This window comes from Bipolaris victoriae (assembly GCF_000527765.1).
Source record: "Bipolaris victoriae FI3 unplaced genomic scaffold scaffold_150, whole genome shotgun sequence".
Lineage (NCBI taxonomy): Eukaryota > Fungi > Ascomycota > Dothideomycetes > Pleosporales > Pleosporaceae > Bipolaris > Bipolaris victoriae.
The window spans coordinates 1-16,530 of NW_014575242.1; the positions used below are offsets into that span (position 1 = coordinate 1).

Consider the following 16,530-nt stretch of genomic DNA (forward strand, 5'->3'; position numbering starts at 1 on the left):
TTGTAATCTTCTCTTCTCTCTATCTACTAGTTATTCTACCTCTATATATACTAGCTGCTCTAGATTCTAGAAGAATCTATCTTAGTAATAGATTGCGTAATAGATAGATAGATTGGATNAGGGATTGATAGATTGTTTGGATCGTTAAGATCAGGGTGTAATGTTGACTTAGGTCAGGGATCGGTATCGTCCCAACATAGATTAGAGATTGATGGATTGGTTCTCTCAGAGATCAGCTGATCAGCTTAGATCTCCAACAAAGAATAGTAAAAATCTACCTCATAAGTTATCATAGTGGTTAGGTTTAAACGATTATTTTTCTACTAGGCTAGATGATACTCTAGTTCGGATCCTATTCGGATATATATAATAATAGACGTTAAGCCATTATATAGTTATATATATAAAATTATAGATATTTATTAAGATAGAGATTTAAAATATAAATAAATAATTTAGCAGTATTAGCTATAAGTAAAAGCTATTTATTAGCTATAATTTTAGGTAGTGTTGCACTATAGATAATGGGGCGGGCTTATTTCTGGCTTTCCTGATTGTAACGGGCTGAACGCCCTTTGGATAGCTCCTCGATGGAATCTCGGCCTACTCGCAGAATCCGGGCGCTATCTCGAGCACCCGGATTCTCTGCGCACCGCCCGAACGACGTTCAGACGACAGCCGCAGGACCCAGAAGCTGCCTCGTGCACCTAGACTTCACCGGCCCGATTGTTACTCGGGTAACCAGCTTGTATATAGACAACTACGTAGCTTGGGAGCTTAGCTCCCTATCGAATACAACCTCTTGTATACCTCGCGATTGCTCCCCGGAGCGCAGCCCCTTACACTGATCGACCGAAAGCTTAAATAATCGGGTAGGCTTGTTTCCGGCTTCCCTGATCGACCGGGAGCGTAGGTGATGAGGCGGGCTTATTTCCGGCTTTCCCGCTCGACCAAGAGGCTCCATATAACCGTCCGACTGTCCGTTTACCCGCTTTTGATCGTCTCTACACCTTCCTCCCTAGCTATCACGTCGACTCAGGGGAATGCGCGAATTGCAACGGCTGGCTTATATGAATGGCGTATAGAATAATCTCCTAGCTGCTAACTGTGCATTCCCATTTCACAGTCATGCTCTAGAAGCTTCTTCCACACATTTGCACTATTCAATATCCTTACGACGGCTCACTGTCCATCTCAACCTCAAGTTGACTATCGTTCATCTACCATGGCAATTTCCCAGAATTTTAAGCCTATTCCCTTCGCTTTCAAGTTCCAGGATATTCTACTATGAATTGGTGCAATCCTTGCAGTTGTATGTACACCTTTCTTCCTTCACTCATGAACTATTTGTTGACCACAGAGCAGGTAGTCGTGAACTTCTTTTGTACCTGCGTGTACAACATATGCTTCCACCCTTTGCGTAAATGTAAGCTTGGCCTTTAGATACCAGATGTGCTTCCACTAAGCAACGCCACTTGCTAGACCCTGGCCCAAAGCTTGCTGCAGCTACCGGTCTTGTATTCTTCTATAAGATGCTCCGTGGTGATGAGGTCGCATTTGAACACGCAATGCACCAGAAATACGGCGAAGTCGTTCGGCTGGGGCCCGACCGATTAACCTATATCGCACCTGAGGCCTGGAAAGATATAGCCGGCGCTGGAGCAGGGAAACGTCTCGAGAATACGAAGGATGCCACGACCCTGGGTCCAAATATTCACGGTGATTCCACCATGGGAGCGATGTATGACACTGCTATCCACAGGGCACGTCGAAGAATATATGCACCTGCGTTCAGCGATAGGGGGGCTCTTAAGCAGCAAGAGCCCCTGTTCCTCGGCTACCTCAACTCATTGAAAAGACTCATGAAAGAAAAGGCAACGAACGAACCCGACACCGGAATGGACATCTCCAGGTATCTCAACTTCCTAACTTTTGATGTGAGTTCAAAAAAGTAACAACAATTTCTTACGTATCTAAAAGTTTGAGAATAGGTAATGGCGGACTTAACCTTTGGAGAGCCTTTAGGTCTTCTTGAAAAATCAGAGTACACGCCATGGGTTGCGTCAATGTTCGGGCACCTTCTCGTCATATCGATCGGACGTGTCAAGCGAGAGTACAAGCTTTTTGATAAGCTACTATCGATTGTCATGCCGAAAGGTGCGAAGGAAAAGGCCTACGAGCACTATAATCACTCTGCCGACCGAGTAGGAAAGCGATTAGCACGCGGTATCGACATCGGGAAACCTGACATTTGGAAACTTGTCATGGAAAGGAATGAGAATGGTAGTATCAATCTATCGAAACGCGAGATGACGGCTGACGCAGCATCGTTCATGTTTGCTGGGACTGAGACGTCTGCCACTACACTGAGCGGCCTCTTATACCTCTTGTTAAAGAATCCTGAAAAAAATGCAACGACTCCAGACCGAAGTACGCGCATTGAAGAAGGAGGAACTGAACCTTGATGTCTTGCCTCATCTACATTACCTGGTCGCGTGTATATCAGAGGCTCTCAGGATTTACCCAGCTGCACCGCTCGCATTGTTCCGCGTCACGCCAAAGGGAGGTAACATGATTTGCGGGGAACTCATTCCAGAACGCGTACGTACATGCATAAGCGATAGGATTTACTTCATGACTGACCAGACCGTCACCCTAGACTCGCGTTGCAGTCCCCCATTATGCTGCCTACCACAGTGCTTTGAATTTCAAAGATCCTGACTCATTCATCCCTGAGCGTTGGCTCCCTGGGACTGAGTACGAGAGTGATCGCAAAGGCGCATTTCAACCCTTCTCGTGCGGGTCACGCAATTGTATTGGTCAGAAGTGAGTCTCCTTGTACTCAAACGAGTTCGAAACAAAGATCGCTAATATTCTAACCTAGTCTGGCTAATCATGAAACCCGCACTACCGTTGCGCATCTGATTTGGCATTTTGACTTCGAGTTATGTCCAGAAAGTGCCAATTGGATAGATCAGAAGGTACACATGGTATGGGTCAAGCCTCCGCTCATGGTTAAATTGAAGTACGTTAGGTGAACAGTTGTATTTTGATGCAGTGTTACGCTATTAGAATGTATGTGTATGTTAGAATCTCTTTTCGGAGAAGATAGACTATCCTCTTCAATCAATAGAACACAAAAAAACAATATCAGCTCTTTTCTATCAGCTCAATTGCGGGTCGTCTTAGCAGGGCAAGAGACAGGAAAGTCGCAGATAACTTTGGAGGCGTTTTACCTTGATCATAATTACATTCAGACCAAATCGTAGTAGTTGCTGCATTATCTTTTTGAAGCGGTTGTGAGGGGGGTGAGGTACTATATCGACGGGATTGGTGGAGTCTCTATTCGCTCTTGAGGTTGGGCCTGTTAGCCTTTGCACCCAGGGCAGTTGCGCAACCCGCTAGATTGCGATAGAAGATATCGCAGCGCGAGTATGTTAATCCAACGTCATGTTTACGTCTGAAAAGCACAGGAGATATGTCCAATCTCGCTACAAGTGCCAAAGTGCCTTTCGCTACGCATTCTCGTTACAGGCATCAGACACTGACGACTACTACCTGCTATGCGAGCAAACAAGTCGAATGGATTGTCAAACTCATGTGAATGATCTGGCTTTATGAAGCGCCACCTAAAGTGCGTCCCTAAATGGCAAGACAATATGTCGTAGAACAAATTCGCAGCTCAGGTCTTCGATGTCACTCGTATAAAATGACTGCAGGACTGTTCTTTGAACGTGGTATTAGGAATTTGAAGAATAGCCCCTCTCTCTCAAGGTAGGACTAAGGCACCAGAGGTTTGCGTTGCTATTGGGTCAAATCCAACAATGCACTAGCTATTTTCACGCCGCTTCTACAGCTAAAGTGCTGATTCCGATTTAGGGGGAGCCCTTCGCTCGTGTCATGTAATGAGCGTATTCCAAACCACTAACTAAAAACATAGTCCTGGCATGGAAGATCCTTGATCTTCCATAACCCCTTCACCTTCCGAAGTACTTGCAGATTGAGACCTTAATTACCGAACCTTTCAGTGGTATCGGGCGAACCAGGATTCTCGGGGTCCCTGTGTGGAACTAACCTGATACCCCGGCCTCGCAGTCGGATCTGCACTCGGATATCTTGGCCGTCCGAGTAACCCCTCTCACAAGAACAGCTAAGCCACACCTCGGTGTCGGTGTCGGGTAACGACGAGACTATTCCATCCGTCTGCGCGTACATATATAAGCCTCAATCCGGTCGCCCGTATGTATAGCAGCGACCGGAGAAACGACTTTTGCTTTCCGAAGATGCTTTCTTATTTTACCATCACTACTTTTCTAGTTCTTATTGCTCCTGTCCTGGTAATCGCTAGTCCTCGGGAAAGCTACGCAGTAGAGTCGGTACAAAGTCTACAAGCTTGTCTTGCCAGCAAACATGTTCCGACAAGCTTGAGTTCCTCCTCCGACTGGGCCTCGCTGATTGATCCATATAATCTTCGTCTCCAGTACATTCCCTCTGCTATCACACTACCGAATACGCCCCAGCAGGTCTCCGAATCCGTCTTGTGTGCTGTCTTAGCAGGCGTGAAAGTGCAGGCGAGATCTGGAGGACATTCATACGGTAGTTTCTCCCTCGGGGGACAAAACGGTAGTCTGGTAGTTGATCTACGGAATTTCAACCGCGTCTCTTTAGATAAATGTTAGTACCACGTTTTCACTTCCGTGACTTTCATCACTGCATCGCTAACAACTTCAAGCGACTGGCATTGTCACAGCAGGTGGAGGTGTTCGACTTGGTAATCTAGGACTAGGAATATACAACCAGGGCCAGCGAGCGCTTCCTCACGGAACTTACCCTGGGGTTGGAATTGGGGGCCATTATACTCACGGAGGGTTTGGATACTCGTCTCGCCGTTGGGGTACGTGGTTTGCTCCTGAAACCCCTCCTTCATCTCTTACCAAGTGGTCACGCTGCACTCTAGCAGCGAAACTCTTATTCCTCGCGATCAAGTTACTGACCATCAATTCCAACAGGCCTTGCACTTGACACTATTGTAGCCATGGACGTCATTTTGGCAGATGGTCGCTTTGTGCACGTCACGCCTGATAGTTATCCTGACTTGTACTACGCTCTGCGAGGAGCTGCAGACAGCGTAGGTATCATCACGACATTCTATCTCCAGACGCAGCCGGCACCAGCTCGAGTTGTCAGCTACTCGTCCAATTTCTCATCGGCTCTGAAGTCAGCGGACATGGCAGCTGATGTGATACTCAAGCTTCAAACCTTCGTCACTACCTCTCCATATGTCAACCGGAATCTCACTCTTGAGGTATATACCAACGTGTTCGGCGACTTCATAGTTCGTGGATGGTACTTCGGAAATCTGGACTATTTTTCGGAGACCGTGTTTCCAGCGATGTTGGACGGAATGCCGACCCCTGGCAATACCACCATCCAAGAGAGGGCCTGGCTGACGGCGTTGGAAGATATTGCTGAGGGTGAGCCACTTGCCGAGCCACTAAACGGCTACAACAACCATCAAACATTCTACACCAAGTCTGTAGTTACAAGGGAGGCTCAGCCACTAAGCAAGCAGGCCATAACAAGTTACTTTCGATTTATCATCGACAAGGGCTTGACAGCAACGTTTCCCTGGGAAACATTTATTTCGCTCTATGGCGGCAAAGATAGCCAGATCAACACTCCTGCAGCCGCGTCCGCTGCATACTCTCATCGAGATTCTCTCTGGGTCTTCCAAGTAAGTGTAATATCCATTCTGAGGGACGTAATGCAGCTGACTTGTATCAAGAATGTCGGTTCCAGCGCGAATCGCTTACCGCCATTCTCCGCAGAGATCACGAATTTTGTCAATGGGCTGAACACAGCGCTTACTGCCGCGCAGCCCGACGGCAACTTTCTCGCCTATCCTAATTACCTCGACCCAGCGTTAACACCCGTGGAGGCAGCAAATCTCTATTATGGACGTGCCACTTACCACAAGCTTGTAACAATCAAGAATCAAGTTGACCCAGAGCATGTTTTCTGGAATCCACAAGCTATTGGAAACGCTGTTCTATAAAAGAGCTCTCTTTCATTACTAATGGCTCCTCTCCCTCTGTTAAACATTGTAAGAGAAGATAGCTTTCTACCTCAAGAAAGTGTGGCCCTGTGTAGGAATGCGTTGAGGTTATCTAGTATTTATTCTACAATCTGAAAAAAAAAGATAAGACGTTATCTAGCGGTAATTGGCTTTGGTCTTTCTGAGTGGAGTTTCTGAGAGAAAAGATTTTAACAGTTATTTTTTTAATACCTGATTTCGGCAGGTTAGGGTGTAGCATACTATTCTTTTCTAATATAATTGATCTAATATGCTATATAGCAAACAGAGAAAAAAGGTCAAGTCATCTAGCAGTAAATTGGACACTAACATTCCATGCTCTATTCATTTCTCGAAAAGTGGGAGTCATAACTACCATACGACTATATTTCTACCATAAAATCCGTTCATCTGTCTATTCCAGGCTGTGATGGCCTGAAAAGAAGATTTATATTTCCCGTTACGTTAGCCTTACAGTACTAGTTAGTATTTAACCCCACTCAGGCCTTAATGCTCAATAGTGTTAAGGTACGTTAAGCCTACTTTGTATGATTATAAGACTTGGGGCTTCACAATGCTATCGTAGGATATGCCGTCTGATCAGATCTGAAAGAGAGCAACTGTGGAATGATAGAGATTTTAGGAAGGCTTGACGTATTTACACTCTCATTATTAAACGAAATAGATTATATCCTCTTGGAGATCGCCCTTGTCGCGGAGGTCTAGTGCTTTTCCCTTTTGCAATCCCTCAACGTAGCACTCACCAACGAGACGATAGCGATTGGTCAGGATAAGAGCATGCCTTTCCAGAGGTACTAGTGTAAACTGTTCTGGCTTCTTGTTATGAAACGGATTCCACCTCCTCGAAGGACCTTGAAATCTTTTGACTGAACTAGTGGAAGGGCATAGATCGATGTTCAACCACGCAGGGCATTCGGGTCCTTTCTTTACTTTCTGTACAACGAAAGGTGTTTTTCCACGGTAGATTACGCATAAGTCGTCTCCAACTCGTGTAATTGGCGGTCCACAGCCGATATACCCTGTTTCAGTGACGAAAATGGCCTTGTCAATCCCTACATTGAATACTGTTTTTCCAATGCTTCTTTAATCGAAACACTCTCATTAGAAGGCCACTTTTCAACTGCTGTGTTCAGTGGAGCAAGGAAAGTGTTGAACCTCGGAAGTATGCCCAGTTCGTTTTCTTTTGCATATTGAAGGCCCACCTCCCAATACGCAGCAAATTGCTGCCCAAGCGACCCTGTTCCAGGCGAGCGGCAAATAGAACCCTCCGTAATCGCTTTCGCGAATACTTCCCCCAGAAGAGGATACCGCTTGCCGCCAAGAAACCTCCATGGAGGATCGCAAAGGATAGCCCTCCACGTTTTGGTGACAGCGCGGAAAACTTCCAAGGAAAACAATGGATCGTGATCTTCACGGATGTCTATCAGATGGTTGTATACCTTCGCGATTATATCGACGAATATGCCTTTCAAAGAAATTATGCGGTCATCTTGTGATTCAACGATACATGGTTCGGTATCGTATGTTGTTTGGAAAGCAAAGTGGTACATGCGCTGTACGATGGGCTAGTTGCTGTGTATTTTATCCCACATCGGCACCCAGGAGGATTTTGTCTTGTCCCAGGCAAAATTTTCATCGTCGTCACGCTCTTGACTTATGTAACTTAAGATATGCAGTGTCGACTTGGGTCCCCAGGAGCCGGACATCTCGATGCAGTGTCTTACAACGTCGCGAAAAACAGCCTGCCAGTCTCGGGCGTAGTCGACGCGTAACCGTGGATATCTCTCGGGTGTTGCGGATTCGATGGATAAGCCCAATACTGCACAGATTTTATCGTGTGGGATAGTTGAGTTGAATCGATATATTTGATCTAGTCTGCGCATCAATGGCATAGCTTTCAACCTGCGACACGTATCAATCATTGAGACATTCCTCAATCCCTCGAGGCCATCTATGTTGTCTGGGTAAGCATAAGCTATAAACCAATTTGTCCCTTATGACAGTTGGCCCAAGCCGAGTCTCGCATCCTTTCCTACCATTAGCAGCGTATGGTCTACACCTGATGCTTCCTGGATGATCCAAACGCGACCAAACCATGGCCTACTTGAGAATTTGCTCAAGTACACCCACTCCGGAGCACCAAATACGGGAAGACCAACCGTGCTTGGATCTTTAAAAGGCACTGTGACCGTCATTCTGCTCATGAACATCGTGTGATAATCCGGTTTGCCGACCATGTCTTTACCCCGCGCGATTTTGTGTGCTTTTTTCAGGAAAGATATAGCCCTGACTGCATTGTCGACCTCATTCTTGCCATCTAAGCTTTCGTCTATCAATGCATCGCCCAGCCAGACAAGCACCCTTCCACACCTTGTATATATATTCTTCATGCGCATAACCTGGACATTTTTCTCTTCGACGTCCTGCTGGTTAATGCACAGACCGTCCACCCATAGAAGCTTCGCCTTCTCCATATTTCTGACTCTCCGCAAGGCTGCCTCTAGATTCAACGTTACCTCGATTGTCTTGCTGTCCATCTTGATCCGCTCTTTGGTATCCGTGTAGCCCCACATATAGGACAGTGCATCGAAAGCGCCTGAGTACTCTTCCAACGAAACAGTAACAAGCTCGCACTGTATCATGTCACACTCGATACAAACAGATCCATCCCTACAACATTCTTGGGGTAAACTTCTGCCCGATTCAAAGTTTTGCAACAAGACTGTTTCGAACATGCTCTCAGTAAGGGCTCTGCAGTCCTCCTGTTCGCAATCGTTTTGCCTGCCATTTTGGTGGTAGTGACCGCTCCTACCGGGTATAATTGTGGGTAAAATCCGCAATACCCGGATTTGGTCAAGTTCAAGAGGTGAGTAGGTAGGCGGAGAAACGCTTTGTGCCCTGCAGCACTCGCGGTATGAGTGAGATGAGAAGGACATGCCGTCGATTGATGTCCCGATTACAACTGCTTTGCTGAATTCATATATGTTCGGATCAAGGCGGCTGTGCTGCACCAACGCTCAACGACTATTTTAGGATATGATTTGGGGGCCAAAGACTAATCATGGACCTTGGTCTCCGTTGAGTCAGCCGAATAAGATCATCAGCAGAGTGTAGCGAAAACCCGAGTCTCAGTGACAGCAGATACAATTTATGATGCTTTATACAATGTGAAATGTCTTCATGTAGAACTGCGTGCCCATCGTCTCGTGTTGTAGCTTTGTGGCCATGTGTTCATAATCATGATTCGGATCAGCTTGCAACATCCTGCTCATATTTGCGACAGCGCGAAGGATGCCCATTCCATCCATAACACCATGCACGTATGCCTCACCAATCAGGTCATACAGCTCATCATCTCCGTTTTGCGGTCGAAGTAGTAGTGGTACTTGTCCTCCCAGCGGCACGCAAATGGTGTCCCCAACCTTCGATTGAGGCGGAAGCATACAGTACAGTCCAGCCGCAGTCTTGCCAAAGCGCCAACCTACCAGCAACATGTTTTCCTTGGGTATATCAGAGCCCTCTGAGACGTCTGTATACCACTTAGTTTGTCTCAGATCCTCTGCATTGAGTCGTTTATCCGCTCGACGATCTGTTACGATGGTGCGCCAATATGCCGAGACAACGCTTTCGTGTTGTGAGTCAGACCATGGATACAATTGTAAGATTGCATTGTGCTGTTTCGTTTCAGGCGGTGCCCAAGCAAGGACATCACGAGTCCATCGATCTCTTGGAGTCTCGTTGTCTGATACGAGGGTTATTGGGTTGACTAGTGCAACTGAATCAACGAAGACTCCACCCATTAGTAGTCCAAGTGAAGGAGTAATTCTGCATTGGCTGACTTGCAAGGCTTTCATACTTTCCACAGTACCACATGCGTTATACTTCGACACTCCTGCAACAGAAAGACCAGAGATCTTAGCACCCTTGATAATATCGTCTGACAAATCAGGAATCCACGTTGGCCAGTCTTTTCTGCGAGGAACCAGAAGCTCTTGCTCAGTGGTGCTATATTCGGAGCCGCTAGGGTGTTGTTTGAGATATTGAGTTTTAGCGACGCAATAGGTTGTGTTGTGAGATAAAAGCCTTACATTGCCCTGCGCAAGGCATGTTTTGGCGAAATCAATTGATAACTGATCCATCGTGTTTTGGTAGTCCACACTCATGTTCTTTCCATCTGTAGTGAGACTGAGTACTGCATAGACTTTATCTCGTCCATCAGTAGCTTCCCAGTCGAGAAAAAAGAAGAAAGTGGTGAGCAAAGACTTGGAAAACAGGTGGTTCGTTATTTCCGGTGGCATACGATACACCCGGATGGTGCTCACTTTGCTGATAACTTCGAGAAGCATTCCGAGCTCAGGGCCTTGCAAATCGATTTTTCTCAGGACATCGCGGTTGTTGTTAAGTACGCTGTCGATACAACTCCAGTCCAGTGTATCTTTGCCACAAACGAGGGTGAATTCGGGTGAGAGTATCAGTTCTTGGATGATCCAGACTCTGCCCCATTCGATAGGATGCATGATAAGTCTCTTCAGATCATCCCAGTCTTGATCTGAGAAGGCCGAGAAGGTTGTGCTTTCGGTTTCAACCGTTGATCTACAAGTCTTGTTATGACCGCTTTCACCATGGCCTTGAATCTTCAAGATCAGTCTCATTGCTCGGCTGATCTGAACATTCTCTGGACCGAGCCATAACAGATCTCGGACACAGTTTTGATAAATCTGACCCATTATTCGGACCTGTTTACCCCTCTCAACGTCGTCATTTTGATTTATACAAAGTGCATCTACCCAGAGAAGACGGTCGGTATCAGGTAGTCGCAAAGCTCGTAACGCTTGTTCCAGGTTGCGTGTAACTGGCCATGGTAGATATGGAGCCTCGTCGGCTTCTTTTTCGCCTTGGTGCTCAGTCAGGCGGACGTGAATTGGAGTAGTGTCCTTTGGATCTCCCCATCTGTAAGACAAAGCTTCATATGCTGGGTTGGGATTTTGCGATCGATTATGGATATGGCATTTGATGTCGGTACTGAAGTCTCCAGAGGGTTTCAGGACCAACATACGAAACTGACGATCGGCATTCTCCAGCTTCGGATAATTCAAATTAATCGTAGGTCCATTGACTGCAGTATTGGCCACATGGCTCTGGAAGAGAGTAAGCCGTTGGAGATCCATTATTTGAGCGGAGACTAACAACAGGCCTTGAAGCTACTGGTATTGTAGTATGGAGTTCTTGCTTTGATGTATCCCTGGAGGAATATAAGGAACGTGTTTATCAAGCGGTACAGTTTTTTGAAGGTTCTTACCGTAATCGTTTTTCCTTTCGCTGGCTTAGGAACGCTAGCAAAGAGCGAGGCATTGTTCTATGCTGAAGCCTGGGAGATGGAGCGGGGCAGCAGAGATAAGGACGAGCGGCAACTACACGAGCTGCGGCTGTGTTTCGTCCTTCGCGTCCAGGCATCGCCATTTGCTGCGCCTCGACCCTTTCATGCAGCCACAAAACCAATTAGCGCCGACTAAACAGCATGGGTGTGAAGTCGGACCGTCTGTCCTTGCATGTTAAATATTGATCGGTAATAACATTGGTCATGGATTCAGCCTTAGCTGAACATAAAAGTAATCATGTTTTACTGCATGTGATATAAGATTGGCACTATTGCTAGGGCTTTAACATTAGATAGTGTCGCAGAACCTGGGTTCAATCAATCACCTAAGATAATGTCGGGGAGCTACACACGTTTGGGGCGTCGAGCCCGTTGTAGGGTTTTTCGCATAGAAAAAAAGATGGCACTTGTCCAAAGCAAGGATGAGTCTCGAGAGGGAGGTGTCGATAGTAAGTGAGTAAACATCAATTTAAGTCACTAAAGTGATTGAGTGGAAGCTTTCAAGCGGGGAATTTGTCCCTAGCCTCTTGCGATTTGTTGGTCGCTTGACAAGCGGAAACACTAAATACTGTACAACTGTGACGATGAAGATGACAAGCCTAACAAGCAGACTCAAATAAAGATGTTGTTGGGTCTAGCGTGCATGACAAATTCACTTGGGATTTGGACGACTCAGGCAAGGTCGCTGCACACATGTGAGAACTTGTTTACCGCCATCAACTTACTATGCAGTCTGGTTTGAGTATTGACTTATATTCGCAGTCGTACGCAGATATGAAGGTTGGCAGGAATCAACTCTGTGTCTATTGCTACGGCATGGATGCCAGTACGTAGCTTTTGAGAACCATGGAAGTGCCAATCGTTCTCAAAACTAAGTGCATCAGATATTATACTCTCTGGAGCTACAAAGTAAGTTATAATTACTGCTCCATTGACACTTACCGGCGCGATCACTAGTATGATACCATCCCTCAATACTGTAGTGATGGTGGTTTTAGTTGTAACAGCAAACCTTAGTTCAAGGCGGCACAGTCGTTGGACTCTGAGTTTTGTAGTCTAATTTATCCGAACACCTGGCTTGCCGCTCGCGTAAGACCGGGGTAATATCCGCCCCAGCTGCGCTTGTACATATAGTGTGGTGTAGCATCACGTGACTGGCTCGTAGTATATATTGCGATTTTCTTTCGTACGTAGATAGGCACCTTCTCCAATCAATCCTTTGCAACGATCAAATATCAGCTTATTTCTATCTACTCGATTGCGGGTCGCCCCTCTGATCTTTTGAGCTCGATCACGTATCGTGCCACAATATATAGTCCCCATTCAAGAACATAGACAGGCTGCTTTTGGCCATGGTACCTTTTATCTTCATCCACGCGAGACACGCACACATCAATGTCAATGCCTGCTCACCCTATCGCCCTACCGCAGAGGGGTTTTCCCAGAATCTTTACGCAACTATTTTACGAAAATTATGCTGCTTTTTACGGTCTTCGAGCAAAAGAGCATTTCTGCAAAGAATGTGAATGCTAAATGAGTTGGTCGGCGGAAAAGTGCAGTGTGTTAGAATCAAACCTCCCCGGCAGAATACTGTGATTTGTGAAGAGTTTGCGAGACTAATAGTAGACTGCTGGGGTAATTTGGTTTAGTTAAAGAAAATAATCGAAATTTCACAGAACTGTGTCAAAGATATGAAGGCAGAAACACTGAGGATGGGAGGCTCTATATCCTTTCGTACCTTCGTTGCGAAGCATGTTGTGTGCGACCGTCGCTGCAGAGCTAGTTCTATAGACGCTGCAGGGTAGAGTTGCAATGACAACGTTATGCCCTTTGACACTACTGAGGACATGGATGTTTTCAATGTTTGTATCTTGTTGCTCAAGCCGTTCGGCATGTAGATTATCTAGGAAAAAGCGGGCAGCAGTTAGCTCAGTAGGTAGCGCACAGATCCAATCTACTGTATATTGCTCTTTGGGAAGGGCGTTGAGCCGCCGCCATTGTGGCCGAATGTGGAACCGTTTCGAAGGGCTATGTGCGTTGACCCCCGCTTTTATAGAGAGGCCAATCAACTGAGCCACGTCGTACATCCTGGACAAGCTATCGCCCTCCAAGGTCGCTTTTGCAGGACTGGACTGGGTTGGCAACATCGGGCTCTTTGCATGCGCTAGCGCGTCAGCCTGATGGTAAGCATTCTCAGCCTTGCAGCTACTACTGTCTCTCAGACAGGCTGCGATACACTGTTTCTCACCATCGATTTCGTGCTATGGCATACCTTTGGTATTACGCATTTCCTTTGGTCTGGGGACTTCTCTGTGGTGCCTGGGTAGCTGATGCTGTTATTGCTGTGGGCGAGGAACCTTTTCATAACAAGTTCATGTCTCGAGGTAGTGGGGGCTACACACACCTGCAAGGTTGTGAAATGTGTGATCAGATCCTCCTATCATAGGCAGAAACTATTGATATTATTGGAGGCTGAGCACACGGCGCAGGCGTGCAGGAAGGACGTCCTAAAGAAAATATTGAGCGCATGGTCATGAAATAGAGATGAAAGCTAAAGATCCCAGAAAGTGCTCGGCTTCATTTGTACTAAGGATCCCCCTACCTTGCAGCTGTGGTTGCAGGAATCGCAACAGCAACAACAATCGCCCCAAATACACCCCAAAATAGAATAATCAGCAATCGACTACCCTCTGTAGTTCCAATACAAAACGCCCAAAACTGACCAAACCAAAAAGACCACAGCCAGATCCAAAGCCACCAGATCCATGCCATCCAAAACGTCGAGCAAAGCACCGTCATGCAAAACAAGGCCATAAACCACCACTTATCCTTTCGCCACCACTCCCTCAGTCCCTTGCGAATGCTGAACATCTCCCTCTTCTCTTCCGCATACGCATAACTGACCGTCCCGCCTCTAATCTCCTTCTTGATCCGTTCTTCAAGCTGTTTTTCGCGAAGCAAAGAGACATCAAGCTCTGCGAGATCAAGCTCAGATTGCATGGCGGCGGCTAGCTCGAGCACAGCGCGGTGCGCGCCAGAGACTTCTTCTGAGAGGCGCGAGCGCAAGAGGAGGGTATAGTGCGTATACAGCCACATTATGTAGATCCCAATTGTCCACGCAAGGAGGAGAAGGATGCAGAAGAACAGCTGGAGGAAGGAAAAGCCCCATTTATAAGTCTGGTATAACAATTTAGTTGTAGATCAGAAGCAGATGAAGGAGGAAAGATAAAACGGGGGCACTCACGCCCGTGTTTTGGCACTGCCCTTTGTTTTCAATGTATGTGCGGTTGAAGAGCTCGCCATTTCTAATCCAAGTCATACCTTGTGCACCGGACATGTTATAAGCCTTCATTGCGGTATCTTCAAGGGTGTAAGCAGTGATATTGAGTGTGGGTGGATTAAGTGTGAAGTTCTCGCCCTTCGGATACGAGAAGGTGGAATTGTCAAAGATGGATGACTCGTTCCGTCTACCACCAAGCCCATATGCTTCGACGTCTGTTGCGAATTAGCAGAGCTATATGGGTTGGTACGAGTTTGTCTTACAGAGGGAGACTCCATAAGCTAGGTCACCCTTGAAACCTGGTCTGTTACCGATCACAGGATCTCTTCCTATTCGTGAAGTCTCATCCAAGACCCACAAGTTGTCCGACTTGTTGATTCTTGACCCATCCTGAATAAAATAAAGGACTCGCGAAAAGTTGCCAAATGAAACAAGATTATCGCTTAGGTCCGGCACTCTTGAGGAAACATTAGAATTATAGCCGCTTATAGCGCTCATCAGCGTTAGGAACGCGAGGATAAAAAGCATAGTGGCAGTCATAAATGCCATGGCAATTTTCGACCTGAGTCGACGCTGCGTAATGAAGCTCTTAATCGTGCGGAATATTGAGAGAACAGAGGCGTCGTTCTCGATAAAGATGGTACGGAAGACTTAATATATGACTGGCTCACTCGCCATACAAATCGTCAAGTACCGCGCAAACTCGCGCCAAGATATAAATGCCAAAACCACCTGGCCACCGCGTCCAACGCCCTGTTATTGTTGTTGTTAGCATAACCCCTTATGGTGATTTCACATTTACAAGGCCGATCAACGTACAATATCCCATACGATATCTACGAGCTTGGCCTCCGCAAAACTTAAATCCCCGCCCCCAAGTGTGATCTGGAAGAAGCCTGTAGAGGACCACATGCTGAAAGTGTCCGGCTTCAGTCGAAAGCTACTATCCGGCAAGCATGCAGAATTAGTCGTAATAAACGCGGACATCATACCAACCATGATTGCGCTGACGATGAGACCAAATAGCCAGAAGACGCCCAGAGTCCAACCGAAGCCGCGCAGCCATCGCGTGGATTTGAGATCGTGCTTTAGATCATGCCAAGCCGTTCGTATAGGTTCGAACTTAGATTGCGTGGGCATGGCTTCACACTAGGGATTAAGTATTACTCTTTCCACATAAATTCTATATGGACAAGGCATGAATAGAAAGATAATGGATAGTGCACTCGAGCGCGATAGTGAGCTTTCTTATCAACCTTGAACATGGTGGCGGAGAGAAGGCTCAGGCAAGAGAAGGCTGGGGCAAGCCAAGGCTGACATGCATTTTCGCCCCCAAAAAGCCGTGTCGGTATGCGATTCAACACAGAGCGCTTATTCGTTGATAGCGTCATTAACTACTCTAGTCTGTGCAGTCGCGGCATCTTTATTGCCTCTCGAGAACAGTTGTTTTTCCTTAACAACCTAAGAAAAGCAGTCTATTACTTGTTATTGTTAAAGTGGCTAGTCAATTACCATGTTGGGAATGAGCGGATATATACCTATGGCATTAGGTACGTTGGTCTCAATGAAGGGGCTGATCCACGCACTCCAAATCAAAAAGAAATTCATACTAGAAAATATTTAAATATTGCTTTAGATAATTGGATATCGCTTTTAGTGCGACTTAGCTATCTACAAACCTAACTTCGCTCCCACACGATTTACAATCCTGACTTCTTATCCCATCCATAAGCGCTAACCATGTTTTGTAGCAGCATAGTACTCAAGGGCTAAATCCTG

The 16,530-nt window shown here is 46.4% G+C and overlaps 6 protein-coding genes across 6 annotated transcripts; 2 read left to right on the plus strand and 4 right to left on the minus strand.

Moving 5' to 3' along the window:
- Window positions 1–492: 492 nt before the first annotated feature.
- Window positions 493–693, minus strand: COCVIDRAFT_113603 (hypothetical protein; the record flags this gene model as incomplete). The annotated part of the gene is made up of 2 exons (XM_014695680.1): window positions 493–603; window positions 637–693. Coding segments are annotated over 2 exons (168 nt in total), but the record flags the coding sequence as incomplete, so codon positions are not given.
- Window positions 694–1,338: 645 nt separating this feature from the next.
- COCVIDRAFT_42475 (hypothetical protein) lies at window positions 1,339–3,038 on the plus strand (the record flags this gene model as incomplete). The annotated part of the gene is made up of 6 exons (XM_014695681.1): window positions 1,339–1,426; window positions 1,483–1,937; window positions 1,992–2,430; window positions 2,507–2,601; window positions 2,660–2,826; window positions 2,885–3,038. The coding sequence occupies 6 exons, from the start codon at window positions 1,339–1,341 to the stop codon at window positions 3,036–3,038; spliced, it is 1,398 nt and encodes a 465-aa protein (XP_014551167.1).
- A 1,245-nt stretch (window positions 3,039–4,283) lies between these two features.
- Window positions 4,284–6,055, plus strand: COCVIDRAFT_113580 (Glucooligosaccharide oxidase; the record flags this gene model as incomplete). Its single annotated transcript, XM_014695682.1, has 4 exons — window positions 4,284–4,674; window positions 4,733–4,894; window positions 5,010–5,734; window positions 5,786–6,055. The coding sequence occupies 4 exons, from the start codon at window positions 4,284–4,286 to the stop codon at window positions 6,053–6,055; spliced, it is 1,548 nt and encodes a 515-aa protein (XP_014551168.1).
- Window positions 6,056–6,745: 690 nt separating this feature from the next.
- On the minus strand, window positions 6,746–9,030 carry COCVIDRAFT_42478 (hypothetical protein; the record flags this gene model as incomplete). The annotated part of the gene is made up of 4 exons (XM_014695683.1): window positions 6,746–7,146; window positions 7,191–7,659; window positions 7,693–8,087; window positions 8,154–9,030. 4 exons carry the CDS (start codon window positions 9,028–9,030, stop codon window positions 6,746–6,748), a joined length of 2,142 nt encoding a protein of 713 aa, XP_014551169.1.
- Window positions 9,031–9,252: 222 nt separating this feature from the next.
- Window positions 9,253–11,262, minus strand: COCVIDRAFT_20522 (hypothetical protein; the record flags this gene model as incomplete). The annotated part of the gene is made up of 1 exon (XM_014695677.1): window positions 9,253–11,262. The coding sequence occupies one exon, from the start codon at window positions 11,260–11,262 to the stop codon at window positions 9,253–9,255; it is 2,010 nt and encodes a 669-aa protein (XP_014551163.1).
- A 2,807-nt stretch (window positions 11,263–14,069) lies between these two features.
- On the minus strand, window positions 14,070–15,891 carry COCVIDRAFT_31238 (hypothetical protein; the record flags this gene model as incomplete). The annotated part of the gene is made up of 5 exons (XM_014695684.1): window positions 14,070–14,648; window positions 14,716–14,966; window positions 15,015–15,401; window positions 15,432–15,504; window positions 15,571–15,891. The coding sequence occupies 5 exons, from the start codon at window positions 15,889–15,891 to the stop codon at window positions 14,070–14,072; spliced, it is 1,611 nt and encodes a 536-aa protein (XP_014551170.1).
- Between the last annotated feature and the right edge of the window lie 639 nt (window positions 15,892–16,530).